We start from the raw sequence: 27,917 nt of genomic DNA, 5'->3' as shown, positions 1-27,917 counted from the left end.
TACAAGTAGAAATGCATAGAAAGTGAAGTGGTAAAAGTTTCAGTTGGTTATAAGGTAAAATCTATAACTTGTCAGAGTGATAAAACTTCTACATGGTAGTTTAGATATTCTGCCATCTAAACTGTTAAGTTTCTCAACAGCAGGGACTGTGTCTTGCTCATTACTGTATCTCCATTTACTTAACATAGAGTTATGCACAACGCAGGTATTCAATAATACATACTTTTAAAATGAATGGACAACAGCAGAGTATAGGACTTAACAATCTCACATTACAGTAACAGCAGCTAATATTTACTGCCTACTGTGTGACAGGCACTATTCAAGAGCTTTGCATGGTGTGAGGAGTTAACTCATTCAAATCCCCTTTGCTATGATTATCAGCCCCATTTTAAAGATGAAGAAACTGATACATACAGAGATTAAGTATCTTGCTCATGGTCATTCCAGTAGGAAATGATGGAGCCAAGATTCAAATCTAGGCAGTCTGGCCCCAGAGCTCAGGCTTTTAACTTCAACTCCATATTGCCTCTTTTCTGGTGTAGCCTTCATGCTCTATTATCCTATGATTCTTTTTAGCTAATGAGGCTAAAGTAACACAAAGATGGCAGGGAACAAACGATAAAGAAGAGATCAAATATAAAGATTTACAATGATTTTTGCTTTGTTTTTATTTTACTGGAGAATAAAGAATCTAACTTGAAGTTTATATTGCTTGAGTCTAAGACTGCTTTTCCTGTATTAGTCAACATATTTTTGGTCTGTTTAGAGCATTACTTATAAACTATCCTTAAGAGGCCTTCGTGACAATCCTGAAAGCTGACAAATATCATGCTAACGATATATCATGCCATATCCATATATCCATAATATATGGATGAACAAATTTCAGTATTTGTATTAATTTTTTAAAATTCTATTTTATAATACTTTGTTGTTTCTAAAGACAACCAGGACAAATGTTAATATGTAAAAATGGGATAGAAACATGAATGTCATGTGTTTTGAGTTCTGTGAAAGAAGCTACATGGGGGATTAAAGAAACAGGGAGAAAAGCACTGGAAAGGTTTTCTTACCAATCACCTCGCACCAATAAAATAAAATTTATTTATCTCTCTACAATTTAGAGAGCACTTTTACATAAAATTTGTTCACTTGCCAATAAACCTGAAAATATCATTTCTACTTAGAGATACCATGCATATACTAGTTGCGTGAAGTTAGAGGAAGATAATAAAGGCAAGCTTAGAGAAAGAGGACCAGATGGAGAATTGTATAACAGTATTCCAATGACAGTTTCACTCACTTAGAAAAAGTGTAGTGCAATTAAATCTTTTGATTTCAGTGGCCCTACTGTTTAGCTTGTCTGTATAATGATAATGATAAAGAATATGGATAATTAAATAAATGGATCAGGTAAATGGAGGATTTACCATGAAGCTAGGGGACATTCTAGAATCTTTTTAAACCAAGAGTATAGAAGGGAAAACATTAACCTTAACACATACACATTACTTGTAAGAGCTAAATGTAATTTATCTATATATAATGCTAGATTATATAACAAATAACCACAACCAATGCTATTTAAAATAAAGAACTAAAATATTTAGGTTGGTAACTAACTTTTCTTCTTTTTTAGTCAATCACGATATTTTTTGTCTTAAGCTTGAGAAAATCTCATCTATATAACCATGGTCAATTCATATGGTTTTGTATTAGAAAACCTGCAGTTACATGAGTCAATCAAAATATTCTGTAATATAACAATCTTTAATATATCTATCTTCCAATCAGCTATAAGAATTTCCAGGTACTTGTTATTGTCTCTTACCCCTTCTTTCGGGTCTGTGTGGAGTCCTCCTCCTGCGTGACCATGCCAACATGTCCTCTTTTCTATCAGTGGCCATACCTGAAGAACCTAGTTGAAGATGATACCAAGCCATCCATTAGCTATTCAAGAATTTCAGATCTTTAAAAATCTGATCTAATGAATGTCCCCCCCCCCAACAAATTCAGAGGCGTACCTTTGAGCCTAGAATAGCTAAGTAAAACACCTTCATAATAAACTTACAGATACATTTATACAAAGAATATTGAGATATAACAAATTACTCATACAGAAGTTACTTTCTCTAAATAGTTTTTGAAATTAATGTTTAAAAGATTTAACTTGTAATATACTTCTATTTGACTTATAACAGCTTTCTTACCGTCATTTGCTACTAAGGTACTGTGTAGCCCGTAACTCTATCATTGGCAAGTATATAATACAGTTAATTAATTCTATCCCACTTGCTTTCCATGTGTATAACATTTTTGCTTTACAATTTAATATAGTTGATCTTACATAACTGATTCTTTTTCTTATTATTCTGGCTTACAAATATATATATTTAGAAACAAAGTACAATTTACTTCTTCACAGTCTATCTTATGCTAGAGTAATCTGCATACATGTTTTGTCTTTACTACTATATGGTAAATTCTTAAGATTAGGGACAGTCTCTTTTATCCTTGTATCTCCCATGGCCCATACCACAGTGTATTGTACATGGGCTTGTTGAATTAGCTTATAAAACAAAGCTATCTATAAATTTCCCAACGAGTCTTGAAAATATGCAAATATCTTGCCTATTATAATTTTTTAAAGGCCCTAGATTACTGCTCAGGTTAGAAAAATATAAAAAGTAAATCATTTGAGAAAATATAATAGTTGAAAAGATAGCAAAGATTAGGCTTAAAATTTAGGCTTACTAATTTTAAAGTGTTTCCTCAAAAAATTACTTAACTACATGGATATAATAATGCTTCTTCAGTAGCCATAATAATCCATAATTAATGAACAAGTGCATAGTTTTTTACAAACACAAACGTGTATCAATACCGAATCCTAAGAGTTATCAGCTCTGGACCAAGCTATGAAAATGGAATTACAGAAAGCATAAGTGCCTTCTTGTTCTCACCAGTTGAGACCGAAAAACATAATTGCCATAAATGGGTTACTGATTTTTGGATCAACAATCTTAAAGCATGTTGAAAGGGAAAACATCGAAAGGTAATATTTAGTGTGACAATGTCACTTTGTGACATTTTTTCCCTCTAAAAGACTGAGCAATGTTACATCAAGGGGTCTAGTAAATAACACACAAGATAATGAGGTCTTCAAAACAGCAAAAGATTAAAATATAAATATACAGTGGTGTTATAAACAATGAGAAGATGGAGCACCTTAACTTAAAACTTTAATTAAATAATGGAAAATCTAATTCATTTCTACAGCTTCTGCATAAATTAGAACAATGCTTTGTACCTTAATGGCAAATAATTGTTAATCAAAAAGAAAAAATAAAGGAAGTACTCGACTTAGACTGTCTTCTAATTTTCTAGCCTTTCTATCTTGGAGATTTATTTGTCTCATTTTAAAGCACTGAGAATTTTTAAAGGCGTCTTTCACTTACATTAGCAATGAAAAATAACCCTCATCAACATGTAAACTCACATGACTTTACCCCACAGGCTCTAATAAGCTTACAGTCCCTTGATATTCTGATATTTGAACATCTTCTAAGGTAAAGAAACTTTAATCACTTGAAAAATGTACAGCATTCCATATATCACATACAAATTACCAGGATAAATTTAAGCGTAAACAAGCTGCCATTACATTTATAAAAGCTTTCTAAAAACATTACTCTAGTTGGCATTGATCTCAAGAGATTCAGACAGATTTCTTCAGGAGTAGAAAAATATCAAGATTTCTTTCTCCATTTCCAGTAGCAAAAACATATCTTCTTATTCATCTTGCCAGTACTTAGAAAAAAAACAAAAAGGGAAATTATTTGGAAAATATAAAATATGTAGTATAAACTGGAAAATGCTCCAAGGGCTTACACCTTTCTCCTAGTTATATGTAGAAGTGTCTGCTTCATCTTACCCTTGTAGCGTCTAATAACTGTCTTGAATTGCCTTTTCCTAGTCTCTGCCATGTGGTATGTCTTAATGACTCTGAGATCTGCAGAAGAGAAGAAAAAAGAGGGAAGAAGTTTCAGAGTGGACAGTTAATGTTCATAGATTTATTGTCCATAAACATACATAAAAGTAAAACCATAGCCAATATTAGAAAGATGGTTATGTTTCTAATACATACCTAAAAAGGTAAAAATTAAATGTGTGGTCCAGATATAAAGTAAATTATATTACCCATTAAAAGTGTCAAATTGTACTTTCTTTCTGCCCTCTTTCTCTCTAGGTTTCTCTTTGTTTCTGAAGGCCTCCTATGAAGTTTTTAACCCCACTGCTTTCTTAAATGGCTTCTATGCTCTTTTCAAACACTCCTCTCTTTACTGTATTTTATTATGTTCTACCTTGTGTGTGCTCCCTCTTTAGTCTTAATGTGAATGCTAAATTTAGACACTGGTCACAAGATCACTTTTGCCAAGGTTTGTAACCAGGTGATGGATTCTTGGGCGAATTTTTTGTCTTGATAATATTCCAGAAGTGGAGTTGAAAGAAAGCAGGATAAAAAATAGACATCTGTAGAATGGACACACATCCTTCTAAAATGCACCATCAATTTAGTGAAGAAAAATTTGCTTCTTAGGTCAAGAATCTCTCAAAAGGCAGGTAGTACTTAGGTTTTTGCTAAGCTATACATGAGTTGTACAAATGGATTAATGTCATTATATAAAAGTCAATGTTGTATACTGCAAAAGAGCAAAAATTAAATCAACCAAAAAACAACCTGCATACACACAAAAAAGCTAACCAAATTACTGAGAAAATTAACTCAGTTGTTTTCTAGAATGTAATGAATGCTAGCGGTTTCTGTTTACGTATACTTGTAAATACATAAGGCATTCCCTCAATTATAAAAATTTCAAAAATACTAATAGCTATTTGCACACTGTCTTGCCAAATCCAACCTCCTACAACATGCCATGTACCCTCAAACCTCTATAAGCCTTCTACTGTCAATGATACCTTTCTGGTGCTTAACTCAATTGTTTCCCTCACTGCCTTTCACCCTACTCAGACCTCATACAAGCTTTACGCCCTCATTTTCCTATTTTTCATAAGCCCCCAGTTCAAGTAACTATATTTCAAGCAAGATCTCGCATATGTCTGCACATGCGTATGCAATTTAATCTTCTTTGCCTTTCAAAATTTACCCAGTTATCTCACAATGACTATCCACCTGCTTTATTCTCTCTCGAAACGTTGCCTATATATGGCCAATAGGTAAAAGATAAATGTTGGTGACACACTTAACAGCAAAAACATACTTTCTAAAATGATATTGGTCAAAAAAAGGTAATTTATCAAAAAATCTAAGCCCTTGAAAGTACCCATAAAACCCCTTCAAAATTTCTAGCTATCTCTTTATCCTTCTCTAATCAAACCATGTTTCCCTTATGCATCAGGATTCAAGGTAAATAGTTTTTAAATGTTCACATTCAAACTGAACTTCTATTACTAAGATAGCATTGTAAAATTATGAACTATATCAAGCATATAAAAAGTTCAGGAAACAATATAATGAACACAATATGTATTCGCTACCCCACCTAAGAAATAACAGATAAAAAGAAAGCCCCTGACATGCTCCTCTACAATGCCATCTCCTTCCTGTTCCCCAGAGAAAATCAGCATTGATTATTTAAAACATCTTTCATTGCAAAAGCAAAAACAAAAACAACAGGCACATAATGTGTTAATTCCTTTTGAGGGCTAGTCCCACCACTAATTAAATATTGTTTCTATGGAAAAAAATGTTCTGACTTCTAAACAACAGACTTACAAACACTTCTGAAACACAATATATTTGTAAGTTAGGGATTAACTCTACTTTTTAAAACTCTGAAGGGGTTTATAGCAAAAACAACAACAACAAAAACTTAAATGGAGGAGGGCAACAATGGAAAACAAGATGATTAATTCTTTGAAACTTGATTTGAAAATTAGAGGGCTGGCCTAGATGCTAAGGTCCCTTTCAACTCTAAAATTCTGTGATTTTTATGGAATGAAATGAAAATGCTGCAGTTATTAATTGGATTTTAAAAATCTTAATTGAGAAGCTTGTGTTTATTTCTTCAATAAATCTAGCCACTGAATTTATTTATAACACCATCCCTCCAAAGACACACACAGAAATAAAACATATATTACTGAAAATAACAGACATGACTACTGTTCAGATACCATACAAATGCAGTATTCTGAAAATGACAATCTGCCAGTCCATTTGAAAAGGCATGTAAGTTAAAACACTGGAGAGTCATTTTATTTATTTTTTTATTTTATTTTATTTTATTTTATTTTTTAACATCTTTATTGGGGTATAATTGCTTTACAATGGTGTGTTTATTTCTGCTTTATAACAAAGTGAATCAGTTATACATATACATATGTTCCCATATCTCTTCCCTCTTGCGTCTCCCTCCCTCCCACCCTCCCTATCCCACCCCTCCAGGCGGTCACAGAACACCTAGCCGATATCCCTGTGCCATGCGGCTGCTTCCCACTAGCTATCTACCTTACACTAACAAACGTAAGAGAGTCATTTTATTTTACCTAAAAAAAGAAGAAATTCTGGAAGAACCTAAAAGTCATCTGTGGCATCCAAGCATAATAATGTATACTATTATCTAGAACAGAACTATCTGTCCACTAATTAATAAAAATATTAATCCTCGATAGACAATTGCATAGGCACAATATCTTGCTCTGTGTAAACATTCAATTATTATTTACAAAAATTTTATCAGCACTAAAACCATCAATCTAGCAGACAGAACTACCTCCACGTAAATGAGACTAAGATTCAAGCATCGAAGGCTAATAAAATCAAAACCTATTCCATTACAATTGCATTTTTCCTTTAAGGTAAAAATTCAATTTTACTAAAAATAATCCTATTAAATAACTCTTTAGTGGTTATTAAATATGATTGCATCCTTTTTTAGAATAGTTAGCTTTCATAATACAAGTTATGTTCAGTGTTTATAACACTTGAAGAATTACCTAATAATAAACAGAGATTAAAGAGCAATTTATAAATTGTCAACCCATCAGGGATTTTGGAGTCAATTATATATTCTGCATTCCTGAGGCTTTGGAAACAGAACTAAGTTTACAATTATCCATCCATGTTGCATGTAATGCTTAACAGTATCAAACAGTCATGCATGAATATTGTTATCATCTGATCATTATAAACCTAAAACATTTAAAATTAAGCTCTTGATACATTTTTAAAGAGAAACTTATAATTTAAAATTACATTTAACTTACTTTAAAAGTTTAAAAGTCTGAAATAAATGTTATTTAAACTTGGTTTTCTTCCCAACTTCTTATAAACTAGCTGTAGGGGGAGGGGTATGGAGAAAAGAAGAGGAAGTAATGGGCGAGGTGTGTGGGGGACCTCAGGGGTAAGAGGGGGAGAGGGAGAGGAGAGAAAATGTTAGACTGACTTCTTAGATTTTGTAATTATATTTCTCAACTGTAAGTTGAAGGATAAAAGGATTTCCTTCATTGTGTTAGATATTCAATAAATGTGTGTTGAATGAATGAATAAATGAACAAATAGCTTAAGGATCTTGGGCAGCTCGCATCACCTAAGTATTCATTCATTAAACCACAAAACCATCAGGTTGAACTATATTGCTAAAAAATTTGATGCCTCCAGAACAGGGATTGGCTATTTTTTTTCTCTAAAGGGCCAGAAAGCAAATATTTTAGAGTTTGCAGGCATATAATCTGTGTCACAACTACTCAACTCTGTCACTGTGGCACAAAAACAGCCACAGCTGTTTTTGTGCCACACAAATGAATGAGTGTGGCTGCGCTTAAATAAAACTTTATTTACAGAGCTTCCCTGGTGGCACAGTGGTTGAGAGTCCGCCTGCCGATGCAGGGGACACGGGTTCGTGCCCCGGTCTGGGAAGATCCCACATGCCCTGGAGTGGCTAGGCCTGTGAGCCAAGGCCGCTGAGCCTGCGCGTCTGGAGCCTGTGCTCCGCAACGGGAGAGGCCACAACAGTGAGAGGTCCACATACCGCAAAACAAAACAAAACAAAACAAAAACAAAAACAAAAACAAAAAACTTATTTTACAGACACCGAAATTTGAATTTCATATTGTCATCTGTCACAAAAAAATTATTCTTCTTTTGATTGTTTTCCCAACCATTAACAAATGTAAAAAAAATTCTTAGCACAGAGGCCTTGCAAACATAGGTGGCATACTGAATTTGGCTCAATGGCCATAGACTGCTGATTCCTGCTCTAGATGATTTCTAAAATTCCCTACAGCCACCTCCTGCTCTGGATGATTTCTAAAATCCCTGCAGCCTCTAAGGATTCTGAGAACGCCATAGCAAAACAAAAGAAAACACCTCCACAAAAAAATCACCACCACCACTATCACAGAAAATCAACTCATGAACAAAAATTATCCACAGAAGCCCCCTCCTCCTAAACCAGTTTTCCTTTTATCTACCAAATTTTTACATCTCTGAGGGCATAACACCAGCAGCAAGGCCTATTTAGCAGTTTGCGCAAAAACTCTTCATAGTTTTTGTTTGTTTAGGCAACTTCTGTGAAGAAAGTTTAGACCTTGTTCCCCATTCATATAAGAAACTCATTTATCATCACATTTTTGTCATCATGAAACCTGTGCTCTGCTTCATATGTTTCATCTAAGCAGTGTGAAATTCCATGCTGTTTACTAATAAAGTAACAAAGAGTTACAAGGCATTTGCCAAATTCAGGGCAATAAAAACTAATGACAATGTTAAAAAGTATTAAAAAAGAAAGGAGGTGGATGGACCTAGAGTCTGTCATACAGAGTGAAGTAAGTCAGAAAGAGAAAGACAAATACCGTATGCTAACACTATATATGGAATTTAAGAAAAAAATGTCATGAAGAACCTAGGGGTGGGACGGGAATAAAGACACAGACCTACTGGAGAGTGGACCTGGGGATATGGGGAGGGGGAGGGGGAGGCTGTGACAGAGTGAGAGTGGCATGGACATATGTACACTACCAAACGTAAAATAGATAGCTAGTGGGAAGCAGCCGCATAGCACAGGGAGATCAGCTCGGTGCTTTGTGACTACCTAGAGGGGTGGGATAGGGAGGATGGGAGGGAGGGAGACGCAAGAGGGAAGAGATATGGGAACATATGTATATGTATAACTGATTCACTGTGTTATAAAGCGGAAACTAACACATCATCGTAAAGCAATTATACTCCAATAAAGACGTAAAAAAAAAGAAAGAAAAACAACAACAAAAACCTTCAGAGGGTTTTCCTGGTGGCGCAGTGGTTGAGAGTCCGCCTGCCAATGCAGGGGACATGGGTTCGTGCCCTGGTCCGGGAAGATCCCACATGCCGCAGAGCGGCTGGGCCCGTGAGCCAATGGCCGCTGAGCCTGTGCGTCCGGAGCCTGTGCTCTGCAACGGGAGAGGCCACAACAGTGAGAGGCCCGCACATGGAAAAAAAAAAAAAAAAAAAAAAAAAAAAACCTTCGGAACCAATTCATTTTAAATCATGAAATTAGGGGGGGAAACACATAAAGAGAACCTTATCATACTAAGAGTAATTCACCAAGGGCATATTTTAGACATATTTAATAGTGAATTATTTCACTGGGCTCGTTTATTAGAACTTTAGGAAATTGGTATGAATCTCTCAGTGCTTCTAAGATTGCTAGCCCTATTGTGTTTGTGCACAGAATGGAGACATTACCATACATTTCACACTGCAGCTGGAATGCTGAGATAATGCGAAAGAAGTTGAGAAAGTAGAATTGGACCTATTTTTTTTGCTACTTTACAGTTTCAACTTTCAGTCTTTATGTTTACTAATATGGAGGTGGAAGAAAACTCTCAAGCACATTTCTTAACTTTCAGTTCCATAGCTGGACCATTTGAATCAGTAGCAGACCTGCCACTTTGTTTAGTTATACTTTTCTGTAAAAGTTCTCATTTATGTTTGTTGCCTTTTACAGATGTATCAGATTGCCACTGATGACCAAATTACCTGGAAAATTACCCTAAACTCATACAAGATAGGATTTTCATTTACTTGGGTCATTCTGCAAGGCTCACCTATGCAAGTCATATCCAAAATACTTTAGCTTTCTTTATATGCACTCCAAGAAAATCTAATAACAGGCAGTCCTTTGGTAGGAAATATGTGACATAATTTTTGCTTATTAACACAGGTACATACTGAAAGTACTGATATAAACATAAACTCAACTCCAGGGCTTACAAATGATACCTAATGAGTTCCTGCTGAGCACTAGATGGAAAAGGTATTTTGAAGAAGGTACTTGGTTTTGTGCATTTTAAATTCCTTTTGGCTTATCCATAGTCTCTTTCTAGCATGCTAAAAGTTAATTTCTGCTGCAGAGGTAGGTAAATACGCACATTTCAGGCTGATAGCAATGTGCCACTCCCCTCAACATGGGTAACTACTCTTTATCTCTTTGCTACCTTTGCTCTCTTCTTATGTGTTCGTAGATTTCTCTTTCTCTTCTGCCTTTTTTTTTGTTAGTTTAGTACTGCTAATGGCACTCAAACCTGAGAAGGCTGCTAACCTCTACTTCATTATCTCCTCATGGTCTTATTGAACAGAGACAAGATATAGAACACAAATGTGTATTTCTGGTAACACAATTATTGTCCAAAACAATTGACTTAGTTTCTCAAATGAAAACAAAAGGAACCTTTTCAAAAGATATTACACCCCTTCAAAAATATATACACAAAAATGTCTTAATTTTGCTGCCTCTCATTTATCTATATGAGCCCTGAAAACCTGTCAAGAGTTTTTTCTAAAAATATCCATTCTTCTTTTCAATTGCACTTTGAAATTCATAAGGTGACCATAATTCATACAATGACTAGAACAGTTGTTTTCAAATAATGCTGGGAAGAAACTTGACAGCTCTCTTAGAAGCACTTTATGAGCAGTATATTTTTCTAAATGCCTTCAAGAGAAGCACCTAGAGCCTTAAAGTCACTCTAAGAATGTTCCAAGAGTAAACAAACCTTGCTCTAAACTGCCATATCAACCTTCCTAAATTGGATACACTGTTGCAATATAAAAAGGTTTTTAACTTACATAGTGCACACAACAAAAAATTTAAATGTGTTCCTCAAGTTTTAGGAGTTTATAGTCTAAAGCTAACAGATGCAGGCATAAATATCACAGCAAGGCAAATGCAAAGGTAAGATATATCTTGACGGCCTTCCTACCATCATCCACCCAAAAATACCATTCAATTTTAGCTCATCCCTGGAGATGCTTAGCCCAGAACAGAACAGCTGATTCACTGAAGGCCAGGGTAATTTAGAATCAATATTTTATCCACTTTTCACATTTTAATTTGGATCTTAGTTTGCTAAGGTATTTTTGCATTATAATGCAACATGGATTAGAAGCAGCTATACTATAATCATTTTTAGTAAGAACCACAGCAGTTACCGTTCACTAAGTGATCATTATTTGGCTGGCCTTCTGCCCAACACTACATTATCTTATTTCATTCTCACTACAATCCTACAACATATCTACTGTTATTATTATTCCCATTTTACAAACTAGATACTGAGGCTCAGAGAGGCTGCCTTGCTCAAGTTCATACAGCTAGTAAATAGTGGAATGGAGATGGACATTTCTAACATTATCAATACTAATAATACCAACAATGTCACTGAACCTAGTGATTTTACTCTTCCTGATTGATAACCTTGAAATGTCTAGGTTAATTTTTCTGTTATTAACAAGGAAGATGTGGTGTTGTTTGGGATTTTTTGGTAAAAGTATCAATGCAATTGTGATGTTAAATACAAAGAGTGACATCACCAAAAGCAGCAGAGTAAAAAAGTGTACCTCCGCTAAAACAATGATTAAGTTGTCAAAAACTGACAAAAACAATTTTTAGAACTCTGGAATCTAATTTAAAAAACCATATAACAACCAGGGAGTACATAAAGAGGAAAGAAATTGCTAAATTTCAGCAGAGAGCATTACGACATTTGTGCATACTCACCTCTCATATCCCATTCCCCAGATCAGAGGTAGCTATGGGGATGGATGGTATCTCTCATTCCTGGTATGGCTGGCTGCTACCAGAGGGGTAAATGTAAGCCTTGTTCTCAAAGAATTTTGATTATGTCTTCTGACTGGTCTGGCAGCTTCCTGAACAACTGGCTCAGGGGTTTACCTTGTTTTGCATGTTTCAGAACTCTCTTCAGGCTGGAGCTGTGTTCAGTGTTGTTTGTTGGAAGTATATAAACTACATAAAGTATATAAAGTACATACACTACCTGCACATGCCTGGAGCAACAGCTAATGGGGCAAGCAGGAGACAGAATAAAAGTCTAACAGTATGAAGCTTCCTTAAGAAACTAAAAATAGAACTACCATATGACCCAGCAATCCCACTACTGGGCATATACCTGGAGAAAACCATACCTCAAAAAGAGTCATGTACCACAATGTTCATTGCAGCACTATTTGTAATAGCCAGGATATGGAAGCAACCTAAGTGTCCATCGACTGATAAATGGATAAAGAAGATGTGGCACATATATACAATGGAATATTACTCAGCCATAAGAAGACATGAAATTGAGTTATCAGCAGTGAGGTGGATGGAACTAGAGACTGTCATACAGAGTGAAGCAAGTCAGAAAGAGAAAAACAAATACTGTATGCTAACACACATATATGGAATCCAAAATTAAAAAGGTTCTGAAGAACCTAGGGGCAGGACAGGAATAAAGACGCAGATGTAGAGAATGGACTTGCAGACACAGAGAGGGAGAAGGGTAAGCTGGGACAAAGTGAGACAGTGGCATGGACATATATACACTACCAAATGTAAAACAGATGGCTAGTGGGAAACAGCCGTGTGGCACAGGGAGATCAGCTCAGTGCTTTGTGTCCACCTAGAGGGGTGGGATAGGGAGGGTGGGAGGAAGATGCAAGAGGGAGGAGAAATGGGGTTAAATGTGTATGTATAGCTGATTTACTTTGTTATACAGCAGAAACTAACACACCATTGTAAAGCAATTATACTTCTATAAAGATATTTAAAAAAAGAATAAAAGTCTAGGAAGAAAGAGTCTGGGGCAGGAGGTACATGGTAGAATAAGGATTTTAAAAAGAGTAGCAACATTATATTTTTAAAGTAACAAAACATAAACACAAAAGTATATTAACATCTATTTAATATAATGCTAAGAAAAAAATAAAATGTTGAGAAAAAAATATTTACAGAAATAAGAGGTTAAATACACCAAGATTAAAGATGAAAGATCTCATATTACAAGAGTACACAGAGTGCCAAAAGGAAAAATAAAAAACTACCATCTAGGCATATTCACTGTCAAACTTAGGAATATCAAACTAAAAGGACATATTCTAAATGAATCCAAAAAAACCCAAATAACATAAAGCAAAAAGAATCAGGGAGGAGCTTCAAGTTGGCGGAAGAGTAAGACACAGAGATCACCTTCCTCCCCACAAATACATCAGAAATACATCTACATGTGGAACAACTGCTACAGAACACCTATTGAATGCTGGCAGAAGACCTCAGACCTCCCAAATGGCAAGAAACACCCCAAGTACCTGGGTAGGGCTAAAGAAAAAAGAAAACACAGAGACAAAAGAATAGGGATGGGATCTGCACCAGTGGGAGGGAGCTGTGAAGGAGGAAAGGTTTCCACACACTAGGAAGCCCCTTTGTGGGCGGAGACTGCAGGTGGCGGAGGGGGGAAGGCTTTGGAGCCACGGAGGAGAGCGGAGCAACAGGGGTACGGAGGGCAAAGCAGAGAGATTCCCGCAGAGGATCAGTGCCGACCAGCACTCACCAGCCCGAACTGCTTGTCTGCTTACCCACCGGGGCGGTGGGGGCTGGGAGCTGAGGCTCGGGCTTCGGTCGGATCGCAGGGAGAGGACTGGGGTTGGCTGTGTGAACACAGCCTGAAGGAGGCTAGTGCACCACAGCTAGCCGAGAGGGAGTCCAGGAAAAAATCTGGAGTTGCGTAAGAGACAAGAGACTTTTTCTTGCCTCTTTGTTTCCTGGTGCGTGAGGAGAGGGGATTAAGAGCACTGCTTAAAGGAGCACCAGAGACAGGTGGGAGCCGCGGCTATCAGTGCAGACCCCAGAGACAGGCATGAGACGCTACAGCTGCTGCTGCAGAAACCAACAAGCCTGTGTGCAAGCACAGGTCACTATCCACACCTCCCCTCCTGGGAGCCTGTGCAGCCCGCCACTGCCAGGGTCCTGGGATCCAAAGACAAATTCCCCAGAAGAACGCATGGCGCGCCTCAGGCTGGTGCAACGTCCTGCCAGCCTCTGCCGCGGCAGGCTCGCCCCGCATCCGTACCCCTCCCTCCCCCTGGCGTGAGGGAGCCAGAGCCCACGAATCACCTGCTCCTTTAACCCCATCCTGTCTGACGGAAGAACAGACGCCCTCAGGCGACCTACACACAGAGGCGGGTCCAAATCCAAAACTGAACCCCAGGAGCTGTGTGAACATAGAAGACAAAAGGAAATCTCTCCCAGCAGCATCAGGAGCAGCGGATTAAAACTCCACAATCAACTTGCTGTACACTGCATCTGCTGAATACTGGAACAGACAACAAATCATCCCAAATTAAGGAGGTGGACTTTGGGAGCAACGATATATATATATATTTCTCCCTTTTTCTCTTTTTGTGAGTGTGTATGTGTATGCTTCTGTGTGTCATTTTGTCTGTATAGTTTTGCTTTTACCGTTTGTTCTAGGGTTCTGTCTGTCCTTTTTTTTTACCTAAAAAATTTTTTTCTTAATAATTACTTTTTTATTTTAATAACTTTATTTTATTTTAGTTTAGTTTATTTTATTTCATTTTATTTTCTTCTTTCTTTCTTTCTTTCTTCCCTTTTATTCTGCGTCGTGTGGAGGACCAATTCTTGGTGCTCCAGCCAGGCGTTAGGGCTGTGACTCTGAGGTTGGAGAGCCAACATGAGGACACTGGTCTACAAGTCACCGCCCACCTCCACATAATGTCAAACAGTAAAAATCTCCCAGAGATCTCCATCTCAATGCCGAGACCCAGCTCCACTCAACGACCAGCAAGCTACAATGCTGGACACCCTATGCCAAACAACTAGCAAGACAGGAACACAACACCATCCATTAGCACAGAGGCTGCCTAAAATCATAATAAGGCAACAGAAACCCCAAAACACACCACATGTCGTGGACCTGCCCACCAGAAAGATAAGATCCAGCCTCATCCACCAGAACACAGGCAGTAGACCCCTCCACCAGGAAGCCTACACAACACAGTGAACCAGCCGTAGCTACTGAGGACAGACACCAAAAACAATGAGAACTACAAACCTGCAGCCTGCGAAAAGGAGACCCCAGACACAGTAAATTAAGCAAAATGGAAAGACAAAAAAACACAGAGCAGATGATGGAGAAAGGCAAAAACCCACCAGACCTAACAAATGAAGAGGAAATAGGCAGGCTACCTGAAAAACAATTCAGAATAATGATAGGAAATATGATCCAAAATCTTGGAAACAGTATGGAGAAAAAACTAGAAACGTTTAACAAGGACCTAGAACTAAACAGCAAACAAACAATGATGAACAACACAATAAATGAAATTAAAAATTCTCTAGAAGGGATCAATAGCAGAATAACTGAGGCAGAAGAACGGATAAGTGACCTGAAAGAAAAAATAGTGGAAATAACTACTGCAGAGCAGAATAAAGAAAAAAGAATGAAAAGAACTGAGGACAGTCTCAGAGACCTCTGGGACAACATTAAACGCACCAACATTTGAATTACAGGGGTCCCAGGAGAAGAAGAGAAAAAGAAAGGGACTGAGAAAATATTTGAAGAGATTATAGTTGAAACTTCCCTAATATGGGAAAAGAAATTGTTAATCAAATCCAGGAAGCACAAAGAGTCCCATACAGAATAAATCCAAGGAGAAACACACCAAGACACATATTAATCAAATAATCGAAAATTAAATACAAAGAACAAACATTAAAAGCAGCAAGGGAAAAACAACAAATAACACACAAGGGAATCCCCATAAGGTAAACAGTTGATCTTTCAGCAGAAACTCTGCAAGTCAGAAGGGACTGGCAGGACATATTTAAAGTGATGAAGGAGAAAAATCTACAACCAAGATGACTCTACCCAGCAAGGATCTCATTCAGATTTCACAGAGAAATTTAAACCTTTACAGACAAGCAACTGCTAAGAGAATTCAGCACCACCAAACCATCTTTACAACAAATGCTAAAGGAACTTCTCTAAGCAGGAAACACAAGACAAGGAAAAGACCTACAATAAAGAACCCCAAACAATTAAGAAAACGGGAAGAGGAACATACATAGCGATAATTATCTCAAATGTAAATGGATTAAATGCTCCAACCAAAACACATACACTGGCTGAATGGATACAAAAACAAGACCCGTATATATGCTATCTACAAGAGACCACTTCAGACCTAGTGACACATACAGACTGCAAGTGAGGGGATGAAAAAAGATATCCCATGCAAATGGAAATCAAAAGAAAGCTGAAGTAGCAATTCTCATATCAGACAAAATAGACTTTAAAACAAAGACTAATACAAGAAACAAAGAAGGACACTATACAATGATCAAGGGATCAATTCAAGAAGAAGATATAACAATTGTAAATATTTAGCACCCAACATAGGAGCGCCTCAATACAAAAGGCAAATACGAACAGCCATAAAAGGGGAAATCAACAGTAACACAATCATAGTATGGGACTTTAATACCCCACTTTCACCAATGGACAGATCATCCAAAATGAAAATCAAAAAGGAAACACAAGCTTTAAATGATACATTAAACAAGATGGACTTAATTGATATTTATAGGACATTCCATCCAAAAACAACGGAACACACTTTCTTCTCAAGTGCTCATGGAACAGTCTACAGTATAGATCATATCCTGGATCACAAATCAAGCCTTGGTAAATTTAAGAAAATTGAAATCATATCAAGTACCTTTTCCGACCACCACACTAGGAGACTAGATATCAATTACAAGAAAAAATCTGTAAGAAATACAAGCACATGGAGGCTAAACAACACACTACTTAATAACCAAAAGATCACTGAAGAAATCAAAGAGGAAATCAAAAATTACCTAGAAACAAATGACAATGAAACCACGATGACCCAAAACCTATGGGATGCAGCAAAAGAAGTTCTAAGAGGGAAGTTTATAGCAATACAATCCTACCTTACAAAACAAGAAACAACTCAAATAAACAATGTAACTTTACACCAAAAGCAATTAGAGAAAGAAGAACAATAATATCCCAAAGTTAGAAGAAGGAAAGATGTCATAAAGATCAGATCAGAAAGAAACGCAAAAGAAATGAAGGAAACGGTACCAAAGATCAATAAAACTAAAATCTGGTTCTTTGAGAATATAAACAAAATTGATAAACCATTAGCCAGACACATCAAGAAAAAAAGGAAGAAGACTCAAACCAATAGAATTAGAAATGTAAAAGGAGAAGTAACAACTGACACTGCACAAACACAAAGGATCATGAGAGATTACTACAAGCAACTATATGTCAATAAATTGGACAACTTGGGAGAAATGGACAAATTCTTAGAAATGCACAACCTTCCGAAACTGAACCAGGAAGAAATAGAAAATATGAATAGACCAATCGCAAGCACTGAAACTGAAACTGTGATTAAAAATCTTCCAACAAACAAAAGCCCAGGACCAGATGGCTTCACAGGCGAATTCTATCAAACATTTAGAGAAGAGCTAACACCTATCCTTCTGTTCCAAATTATAGCAGAGGGAGGATCACTCCCAAACTTATTCCACGAGGCCACCATTACCCTGATACCAAAACCAGACAAAGATGTCACAAAGAAAGAAAACTACAGGCCAATATCATTGATGAACACAGATGCAAATATCCTCAGCGAAATACTAGCAAACAGAATCCAACAGCACATTAAAAGGATCATACACTGTGATCAAGTGGGGTTTATCCCAGGAATGCAAGGATTCTTCAATATACGCAAATCAATCAACGAGATACACCATATTAACAAACTGAAGGAGAAAAACCATGTGATCATCTCAATAGATGCAGAGAAAGCTTTCGACAAAAGTCAACACCCATTTATGATAAAACCCTCCAGAATGTAGGCACAGAGGGAAATTGCCTCAACATATTAAAGGCCATATATGACAAACCCACAGCCAACACTGTCCTCAATGGTGAAAAACAGAAACCATTTCCACTAAGATCAGGAACAAGACAAGGTTGCCCACTGTCACCACTCTTATTCAACATAGTTTTGGAAGTTTTAGCCACAGCAATCAGAGATGAAAAAGAAATAAAAGGAATCCAAATTGGAAAAGAAGTAAATCTGTCACTGTTTGCAGATGACATGATACTATACAAAGAGAATCCTAAAGATGCTACCAGAAAACTACTAGAGCTAATCAATGAATTTGGTAAAGTAGCAGGATACAAAATTAATGCACAGAACTCTCTTGCATTCCTATACACTATTGATGAAAAATCTGAAAGTGAAATTAAGAAAACACTCCCATTTACCATTGCAACAAAAAGAATAAAATATCTGGGGATAAACCTACCTGAGGAGACAAAAGATCTGTATGCGGAAAATTATAAGACACTGATGAAAGAAATTTAAGATGATACAAATAGATGAAGAGATATACCATACCATGTTCTTGGATTGGAAGAATCAACATTGTGAAAATGACTCTACTACCCAAGGCAATGTACAGATTCAATGCAATCCCTATGAAACTGCCACTGGCATTTTTCACAAAACTAGAGCAAAAAATTTCACAATTTGTATGGAAACACAAAAGATCCCAAATAGCCAAAGCAATCCTGAGAAAGAAAAACGGAGCTAGAGGAATCAGGCGCCGTGACTTCAGACTATACTACAAAGCTACAGTAATCAAGACAGTATGGTACTGGCACAGAGACAGAAATATAGATCAATGAAACAGGATAGAAAGACCAGAGAACTATCATATGATCCAGCAATTCCACTCCTGGGTATTTATCCAAAGAAAACACTACTTAGAAAAGATATTCGTACCCCTATGTTAACTGCAGTATTATTTTCAATAGCCAAGATACGGAAACAACCTAAGTATCCATCAATAGAAGAACGAATAAAGAAAATGTGTTTTATATATATATACAATGGAATATTATTCAGCCACAAAAGAAAAATGAAATCTTGCCATTTGTGACAACATGGATTGGACTTAGACAGAATTATGCTAAGTGAAATAAGTCAGAGATAGACAACCACCATATGATTTCACTTATATGTGAAATCTAAAAAACAAACAAGTGAATGAACAAAATAAAAACATACTCATAGATTCATGAAAACAAACTAGTGTTTGCCAGGGGAAAGTGGGGTTGGGTGGTGGGCAAAATATTTGAACAGGATTATTAAGAGGTATAAACTTCCAGTTATAAAATAAATAAGTTACGGGGATGTAATACACAGCATAGGGAATATAGTCCATGATAGTGTAACAACTGTATGGTGAGCGATAACTAGATTTATCATGGTGACCATTTCAAAATGTATATAAATCAAATCACTATGATGTAGACCTGAAACTAATATAATACTGTATGCCAACTATACTTCAATTTTTTAAAAAAGTGGCGTAATATTGTATGCCAATTATACTTCAATTAAAAAAATACTTCAGCTGGTTTTGAATGTCCTGATGACAGAGAAGCCCAGGAAAAAAGAGAAAATGACAGCTTTATCTATCCCTGTGTTTCTCTCTCTTGATTTTCCTCTCTCAGGAGTCCTTACGTCAGAATCCCTGAAAGAGGTGAGCAAGTGTTAAACACATAAGATGTAGTGAGACAAACATTATTCCAGAAATTAAGAGATTTTGATTTTAAGTCTGATTCATTCATTATCTCTTTATGCTACCAGGCATATGATTCTTCAGTTTCTCATTTGTAAGATTCGCAAAATGGAGAAGATTACCCCTAAAGGCTATTTGAATGCTAACATCCGATGAATCTATGATTCATGTGTAATCACTTCATGTACTTAAAAAAGCAACTGCCTTTGCTGGCAATTAAAACATTAGCTAACAGCCATTTGAAATGTCATCCAAAAGTAAATAAAGTTTACTTAAATGAAATTTGGATAGAATACAATATCTGGCCTTCCCATATGACTATGAGTGAAATCTTTGATTCACAGAAATTTTATAAAGTGAAAAATCTCACACGAAGTTCTTACACAATTTCAAACAGTAATAAATCAAAATTGAAAGTAAACTTATTAAAAGACAACTACAATACATAATAATACATGTTTTTAGACCACGTAATGAAATTAAGTATATTAAGATAGTATGTGCTCTGAATACTCACTTAAAAACCACACCAGCTCTAAAAAAAAATCACTTGCTCTTCAGTTTTTCTATCGTATGTGCCAACTTAAAATATTGAAGTATGAAAGTTAATATGAAGCGGTAAATAAACACTGATATGGTGATTGCTCAGATACAGGTGCTCATTAATAGAATTAGTATCCTTATGAAAAAGACCCCAGAGGAATCCCTCAGCCTATCCACCATATAAGGATACAGTGAGAAGACAGCTGTCCATGAATCAGGAAGTGGGTCCTCAACAGACACTGAATTTCCTGGCACCTTGATCTTAGACTTCCCAGCCTTCAGAAGTGTGAAAAATAAGTTTCTGTTGTTTATAAGCCACCAATCTATGGTATTTTATTGGAGCAGCCTGAACTTATACAATCTCAAATACACAACCTTACTTTTCACCTCAAGGGTAGACAAAGAACAAACTAAACCCAAAAATAGCAGAAGGAAAGAAATAATAAAGACTAGAGCAGAAATAAATCAAATAGAGCATATAAAAACAATAGAGGGAATTCCCTGGTGGTCCAGTGGTTAGGACTTGGTGCTCTCACTGCCAGGGACCTGGGTTCAATCCCTGGTTGGGGAACTAAGATACCACAAGCCACACAGTGTGGCCAGATAAATAAATAAAAATAAAAACAATAGGAAAAAAAATCAGCAAACTGAGAAAATACTTGTAAATCATATGTGTGATAAGGATTAATATCCTGAATGAAGAACTCCTACAACTTAGCAACAACAACAAAACCAAACAACTCAATCAAAAACTAAGTAAAAGATTTCAACAGACATTTCTTCAAAGAAGATATATAATGGGCAATAAGCATATGAATAGATGCTCAACATCATGAAATATGAGAGGAATGTAAATGAAAATCAAAATGAGATAACACCTCACACCTCTTAGGGTGGCTATCATCAAAAAACAAACAAAACAGAAAATAACCAGAGTTGGAAGGATAATGAGAAATTGGAATTCTTGTGCATTGTTGGTGAGAGTGTCAAATGGTGCAGTCACTGTAGAAAATGCTATGGCAGTTCCTCAAAAAACTAAGAACAGGGTTACTATGTAACCCAGCTGTTCCACTTTTGGGTGTATAACTAAAACAATTCAAAGCAGGGACTCAGGCATTTGTACATCCATGTTTACAGCAGCATTATTCACAAAAGCCAAATGGTGGAAGCAACCCAAGTGTCCACTAACAGATGAATGGTTAAACAAAATGTAGTATATGCATAAAATGGAGTGTTATTCAGCCTTAAAAAGGAAGGAAATTCTGACACATGCTACAACATGGATAAACCATAAAGACATTATACTAAGTGAAAAATACCAGTCACGAGAAGACAATATAAATATTGTATGATTCTACTTATATGAGGTACCTAGAGTAGTCAAATTCAGAGACAGAAAGCACAGACACGCCATTTTATTGAGCTTCACAGAAGAGTTTTTGTTTTGCTTTGTTTTTTAACAAACTGAAGGTTTGTGGCAATCCTGCATTGAGCAACTCTATCAGCACCGTTTTTCCAACAGCATTTGCTCACTTCGTTTCTCTGTGTCACATTTTGGTAATTCTCACAATATTTCAAACTCTCCACCAGCAAAAAGATTATGACTCACTGAAGGCTCAGATGATGGTTAGGATTTTTGAGCCATAAAGTATTTTTTAAATTAAGGCATATACGTTTTTTACACATAATGCTATTGCACACTTAACAGACTACTGTATAGTGTAAATATAACTTTTATATGCACTGAGAAGCCAAAACATTCATGTGACTAGCTTTGTGATACTTGCTTTATTGTGGTGGTCTGGAACCAAACCTGCAATATCTTCAAGGTATGCCTGTACAATGGTAGTTGCCAGAGGTAGGAAAAGCGGGGGAATAGGGATATTCCCTATTCTACAAACTACAAACTAATAGGGAAATTAGTTTGTAGTTAGTGGGTACAGAGTATCAGTTGGGGAAGATGAAAAAGTTCTGGAGATGGCTGGTGGTAATCACAGCACGACAATGTGAATATACTTAATGCAACAGAACTGTACACTTCAATATGGTCACAGTGGTAAATTTTACGTTACATATGTTTAACTACAATAAAAAGAACCAAATCTAAAAAAACAGAATGTATAGGATGCAGTGAAAACAGTGCTCAGAAAGTTACAGCACTAAATACCCATATTAAAAATGAACAAAGATCTCAAATAAATAACCTAACTTTACATCTTAAGTAACTATAATAAGAACAGTACACTAAACCTAAAGATACCAGAAAGAAGGAAATAATAACAATTCGAGTGGAGATAAATGAAATAGAGAAGAAAAGAACGATAGCGGCAATCAACAAAAGCAAAAGTTGGTTCTTTGAAAACACCAACAAAATTGACAGACTTTTAGTTAGAATGACAAAGAAAGAGAGACACAAATAACTAAAATCAGAAATGAAAGGAGAAATATTGCTACAGGCCTTACAGAAATAACAAGGATAAACAATTGTATGGAAATAAATTAGATGACCTAGATAATAAGGACAAATTCTTATTATAATAAAAATTACCAAACGTAGGTTATTTCAAGAAGACATAGAAAATCTGAACAGACCCACAACAAATAAAGACATTGAATCAGTAATACAAAACTTCACAACAAAGTCCTAGACCATATGGCTTCACTGGTGATTTCTACCAAGCATTTTGAAAAGAAATAATTTAAATCCTTCTCAAACTCTTCCCCAAAAATTGAAAGGAAAAGAACACTTCCTATCTCATTCTATAAGGCTAGCATTACTCAGATACCAAGGATAAAGACATTAGAAGAAAACTAAATACCAAAATCCCTTATGAACATAGATGTAAATACTCTCGACAAAATACTAGCAAACTGAATCAAGAAGTATGTTAAAAGGATTATATACCATGATCAGGTGGGATTTACCCCAGGAAAGCCACAGCGGTTCAACATAAGAAAATCAATTAATATAATACGCAACAGTAATAGAATAAAGGGGAAAAAAACCCACTTGATCATCTCAATTGATACAGAAAAAGCACTTGACAAACCCAACACCTTTTTGTGATAAAAACCCTCAGAGAACTGGGAATAGAAGGAAACTTCTTCAACATGATAAACCACGTAAAAACCACAGCTAACATAATATTCAGTGGTAAAAAACTGAACGTCTTCCCCTTAAGACATGGACAACAGCTTTTAACTACTGCTAATCAATACTGTACTGGAAGTTCTAAACAGAGCAATTAGGAAAGAAAAAGAAGGTGGTTGGGGAGGAGGGAAGTTAGAGGACACATACTTACTGATTTCAATGTCACCTGCAAAGCTACAATAATTGAAAGTGCAGTACTGACATAAGGACAGACATAGAGACTAGTGGAATAGAATTCATAGTCCAGAAATAAACCCATACAGTGACGGCAACTGATTTTTTTTTTTTTTTTTTTTTTTTTGTGGTACGCGGGCCTCTCACTGTTGTGGCCTCTCCCGTTGCAGAGCACAGGCTCCGGACGCGCAGGCTCAGCGGACATGGCTCATGGGCCCAGCTGCTCTGCGGCATGTGGGATCTTCCCGGACCGGGGCACGAACCCATGTCCCCTGCATCGGCAGGCGGACTCTCAACCACTGCACCACCAGGGAAGCCCGGCAGCTGATTTTTGACAAGGGTGCCAAGTCCATTCCATGGGGGAAAAAAGTCTCTTCAACAAATGATACAGTAACAACTGGATATCCATATTCAAAAGAATGATCCTGGACCCCTACTTCAAATCATATATAAAAAGAAGAGCTAAAACCATAAAAATCTTAGAAGAAAACATAGAGGGAAATCCTCATTACCTCAGATTTGGCAATAGATATACTAGTGGCCAACAAACAAATGAAAAGTTTCTCAATCTCATTAGTCATTAAGGAAAAGCAAATAAAAACCACAGTATGGGACCACTTCACATTCACTAGGATGGCTATATTAAAAATGCCCTCCCCCCAAAAAAAGACCAGAAAATAAGACACGTTAGAAGGGATATGAAGAAACTGGAACCTTCATACACTGCTAGTAGGAATACAAAACACTGCTGTGGAAAACAGTCTTGCACATCCTAAAAAAGTTAAACACAGAATTACCATATGATCCTGTAATTCCACTCCTAGATATATAATCAAAAGAATTGAAAACAGGACCACCTCAATATATAGAGCAAATACTAACAGAACTAAAAGGAGAAATAAAACAGTAATACAACAATAGTTGGGGACTGTAATACCTACTCCTGATAACAGGTAGATCATCCAGACAGAGAATCAATAAGGAAATAGCAGATGTGAACAACACTATAGGCCCAATGGACCTAAAAGACATAAATAGAACACTCCACCTAACAGCAGCAGAACAGACATTCTTCTCAAGTGCACAGAGAACATTTTCTAGGATAGATCATATGTTAGGCCACAAAATTAGTCTTAGCAGATTTAAGAAGACTGAAATCACACCAAGTATCTTCTCACACCACAATGGTATGAAACCAGAAATAATAACAAGAGGACAACTGGAAAATTCACAAATACATGGAAATTAAACAAAATATTCCTGAACAACCAATGGATCAAAAGAAAAAAATTAAAAGGGAAATTAAAAAATACCTTGAGACAAAAGTGAAAACACAACATACTAGAACTTATGGGTTGCAGCAAAAGTAGTTCTAAGAGGGAAGTTTATAGTAATACACATTGAGGAAAAAGAAACACTTGAAATAAACAACCTGACTTTACACCTCAAGGAACTAAAAAAATAAAAACAAAGCCCAAAGTTAGCAGAAGGAAGGAAATAATACAGATTAGAGGAAAAATAGAGAGCAAGAGAACAGGAAAGATTAACAAAACCAAAAGTTGGTTCTTTGAAAAGACAAAACAAAAGTGATAAACCTTTAGCTAGACTAGCCAAGAAAAAGAGAGGCCCCAAATAAATAAAATCAGAAATGAAAGAAGAGACATTACAACTTGTATCAAAGAAATACAAAAGACCATAGGAGACTAACAAATTGGACAACCTAGAATAATGGATAAATTCCTAGAAACGTAAGATCTACCAAGACTGATCAGGAAGAAACAAAAATTACACTATGGTGACTATAGATAATAATACTGTATTTTACAGTATTAACTTGAACAACAAGGGTTTGAATTGTTAGGGTCCACTTATATGAGAATTTTTTTCAACAGTAAATACTACAGTACTACACAATCTGCAGTTGGTTGAATCCACAGATGCCAAACTGTGGGTATGGAGGAACTGCCTATAGAGAAGGCCAACTATAAGTTATATGCAGATTTTGAACTGTGCAGAGAGTTGGCACCCCCAGCCCCCACATTGTTCAAGGGTCAAATGTACATTTGAAAGTTGCTTAGAGAGTAATTTTGAAAGTTCTCATCACAAAACACTGTAACTATGTGAGGTGATGGATGTTAACTAATTGTGGTAATCATTTCACAATATACACATATATCAAATAATTATGTTGTACACCTTAAATTAATACATTATATGTCAATCATATCTCAATAAAACTGGAAAAAAAGAAAAAAAATTGAAAACAGGTACTCAAACAAGTATATTACATGTACGTGCTTGTTTCTAACAGCAAGATTCACAATAGCCAATAGGCAGAAACAACCCAAAGGTCTTCAACAGATGAATGGATTAAATATTGTGGTATATACATGCAAATACAAAGAAATAATATCCAACCATTAAAGGGATGAAGTACTGATATATTCTACAATGTAGATGAACCTCGGAAAGATTATGCTAAGTGAAAGAAGCCAGACACAAAAGGTCACGTGTTGTATGATCCCATTTATATGAAATATCTAGAACAGATAAATCCACAGAGACAGGATGCAAACTGATGGGGGCTGGGGGAAGGTAGGAATGGGGAGAAACTGCTTAACAGATAAGGAGTTTCACTTTGGAGCAATGGAAATGCTTTGGAATGATGGTTGCACTACATTGTGAATATATTAAATGCCAATGAATTGTTGACTTTAAAACTATTATTTTCATATTATACAAATTTCACCTAGTAATTTTTAATAAGTAATCTATTACAGAATTATATCAAGGGCATTTAATCAGAAGTAACAAATGAAAAGTTGGACACACATTTCTGAAAATACAGTTTATCAAATAAAATAATAATCACAATTAAATGGCCTCGCTGGTCTTATGTGAAATTAGCATTCCTAGATGAAAGCTTATTAAATTTTCTTAGCAAAGCCAGTAAATACATTTATTTATGGATACTGGCAATCCCCAGAACTTAGAACTGATTATGTTTTAAAAATGTACAGTCATCTAGCATCTAGATCTTCATGTCTACATATCATTTTCCAATAAAAGGCACAGGGTTCCTTGTAGAAAGGGATGATTTCAAGGCGAGGTCAGGGAAAATATAAGAGGAACCTGGAACACTGTGTGGTGCCAGAAAGAAAGGAAGTACTGAAAAAGGATGGGGGCATGTCCAAAGGACACAAGAGCCAATCTAAAGGAGCTTCCAGTAGCCCAGAGCTAGGACAACTAGAACAAGAAAATAAAAATTGAGAGTATTAGATTATAGTCCATAGAATATAGTTTATTAACATCTATGAGTTCAGCCTGATATAAATAAGTAAGTAAAAATATAAATGAGGGAGAAGGCAACAGCTCTTCTTTACAGAAGTCCCATTAACAAATGCAAAATGAGGGAAACAAAAAAACATATTTAGGCAAACACCACAGTAATAACTGTTGTAGATATGCTAATATTAGCTGGTGAAAGTTTAAGGAGAAATATGGTATTTGCATATTCTCAAAGAATCTCCCTCAAGGTGTTTTTTAATTACAAAGGAGAAAATAGTATTTTTCACTGGAGAAACCCAGTAGATACCACCTTAACCATTCAATGGAGATTAACACCACCAGTAATAAGACATATCAACATTATGTACCCCCTGATATGATGCACTGAAAAGGACACAGCTTAATGTTTTACTGCTTAAGACACTGTAATATGGCTTCTACCACCATATCACCACTCTGTTTTTTTATCAGGAATACTAAATGAGCAACTAATTGCTAAATTCAATAACACCTTGCGTATTCATCTTACATACCCTCTCTGTCGCATAATATTATTAACCATTCCTTCCTTTCTAAAACCCTCTCCTCTCTTGGCTTCTAGGACATCTATCTATCCCTATTCCTTGAACCTCTCTGGCCACTACATATTCTCCTTCTTGGACTATTCTTTCATTTAAATTTTGGCAGTCTCAGGAGTGTCTTCCTTAGCCCTCTATTTTTTTCTCATTCTAAATAGTCTCCAGAAGGTATCCATGGTCACTATAAAA

General features: G+C 36.1%; 1 protein-coding gene across 6 annotated transcripts in view; it reads right to left on the bottom strand.

Moving 5' to 3' along the window:
• ABCB7 (ATP binding cassette subfamily B member 7) overlaps positions 1-27,917 on the bottom strand; it is a 139,732-nt gene that overhangs the window by 87,773 nt on the left and 24,042 nt on the right. For 5 of the 6 annotated variants that reach the window (XM_019932160.3, XM_019932163.3, XM_019932164.3 and 2 more), the window contains exons 2-3: positions 3,938-4,015; positions 1,835-1,921 (exon numbers count right to left, since the gene is read on the bottom strand). In XM_019932160.3, coding sequence (XP_019787719.1) covers positions 1,835-1,921; positions 3,938-4,015 — 165 coding nt within the window. The remainder of the gene's footprint in view (positions 1-1,834; positions 1,922-3,937; positions 4,016-27,917) is intronic. The other variant, XM_019932161.3, reaches the window with a different exon arrangement.

Source organism: Tursiops truncatus, chromosome X (assembly GCF_011762595.2).
Source record: "Tursiops truncatus isolate mTurTru1 chromosome X, mTurTru1.mat.Y, whole genome shotgun sequence".
Lineage (NCBI taxonomy): Eukaryota > Metazoa > Chordata > Mammalia > Artiodactyla > Delphinidae > Tursiops > Tursiops truncatus.
The sequence above is the reverse complement of the archived record's forward strand: the minus strand, read 5'-3'. Positions and strand labels throughout refer to the sequence as shown.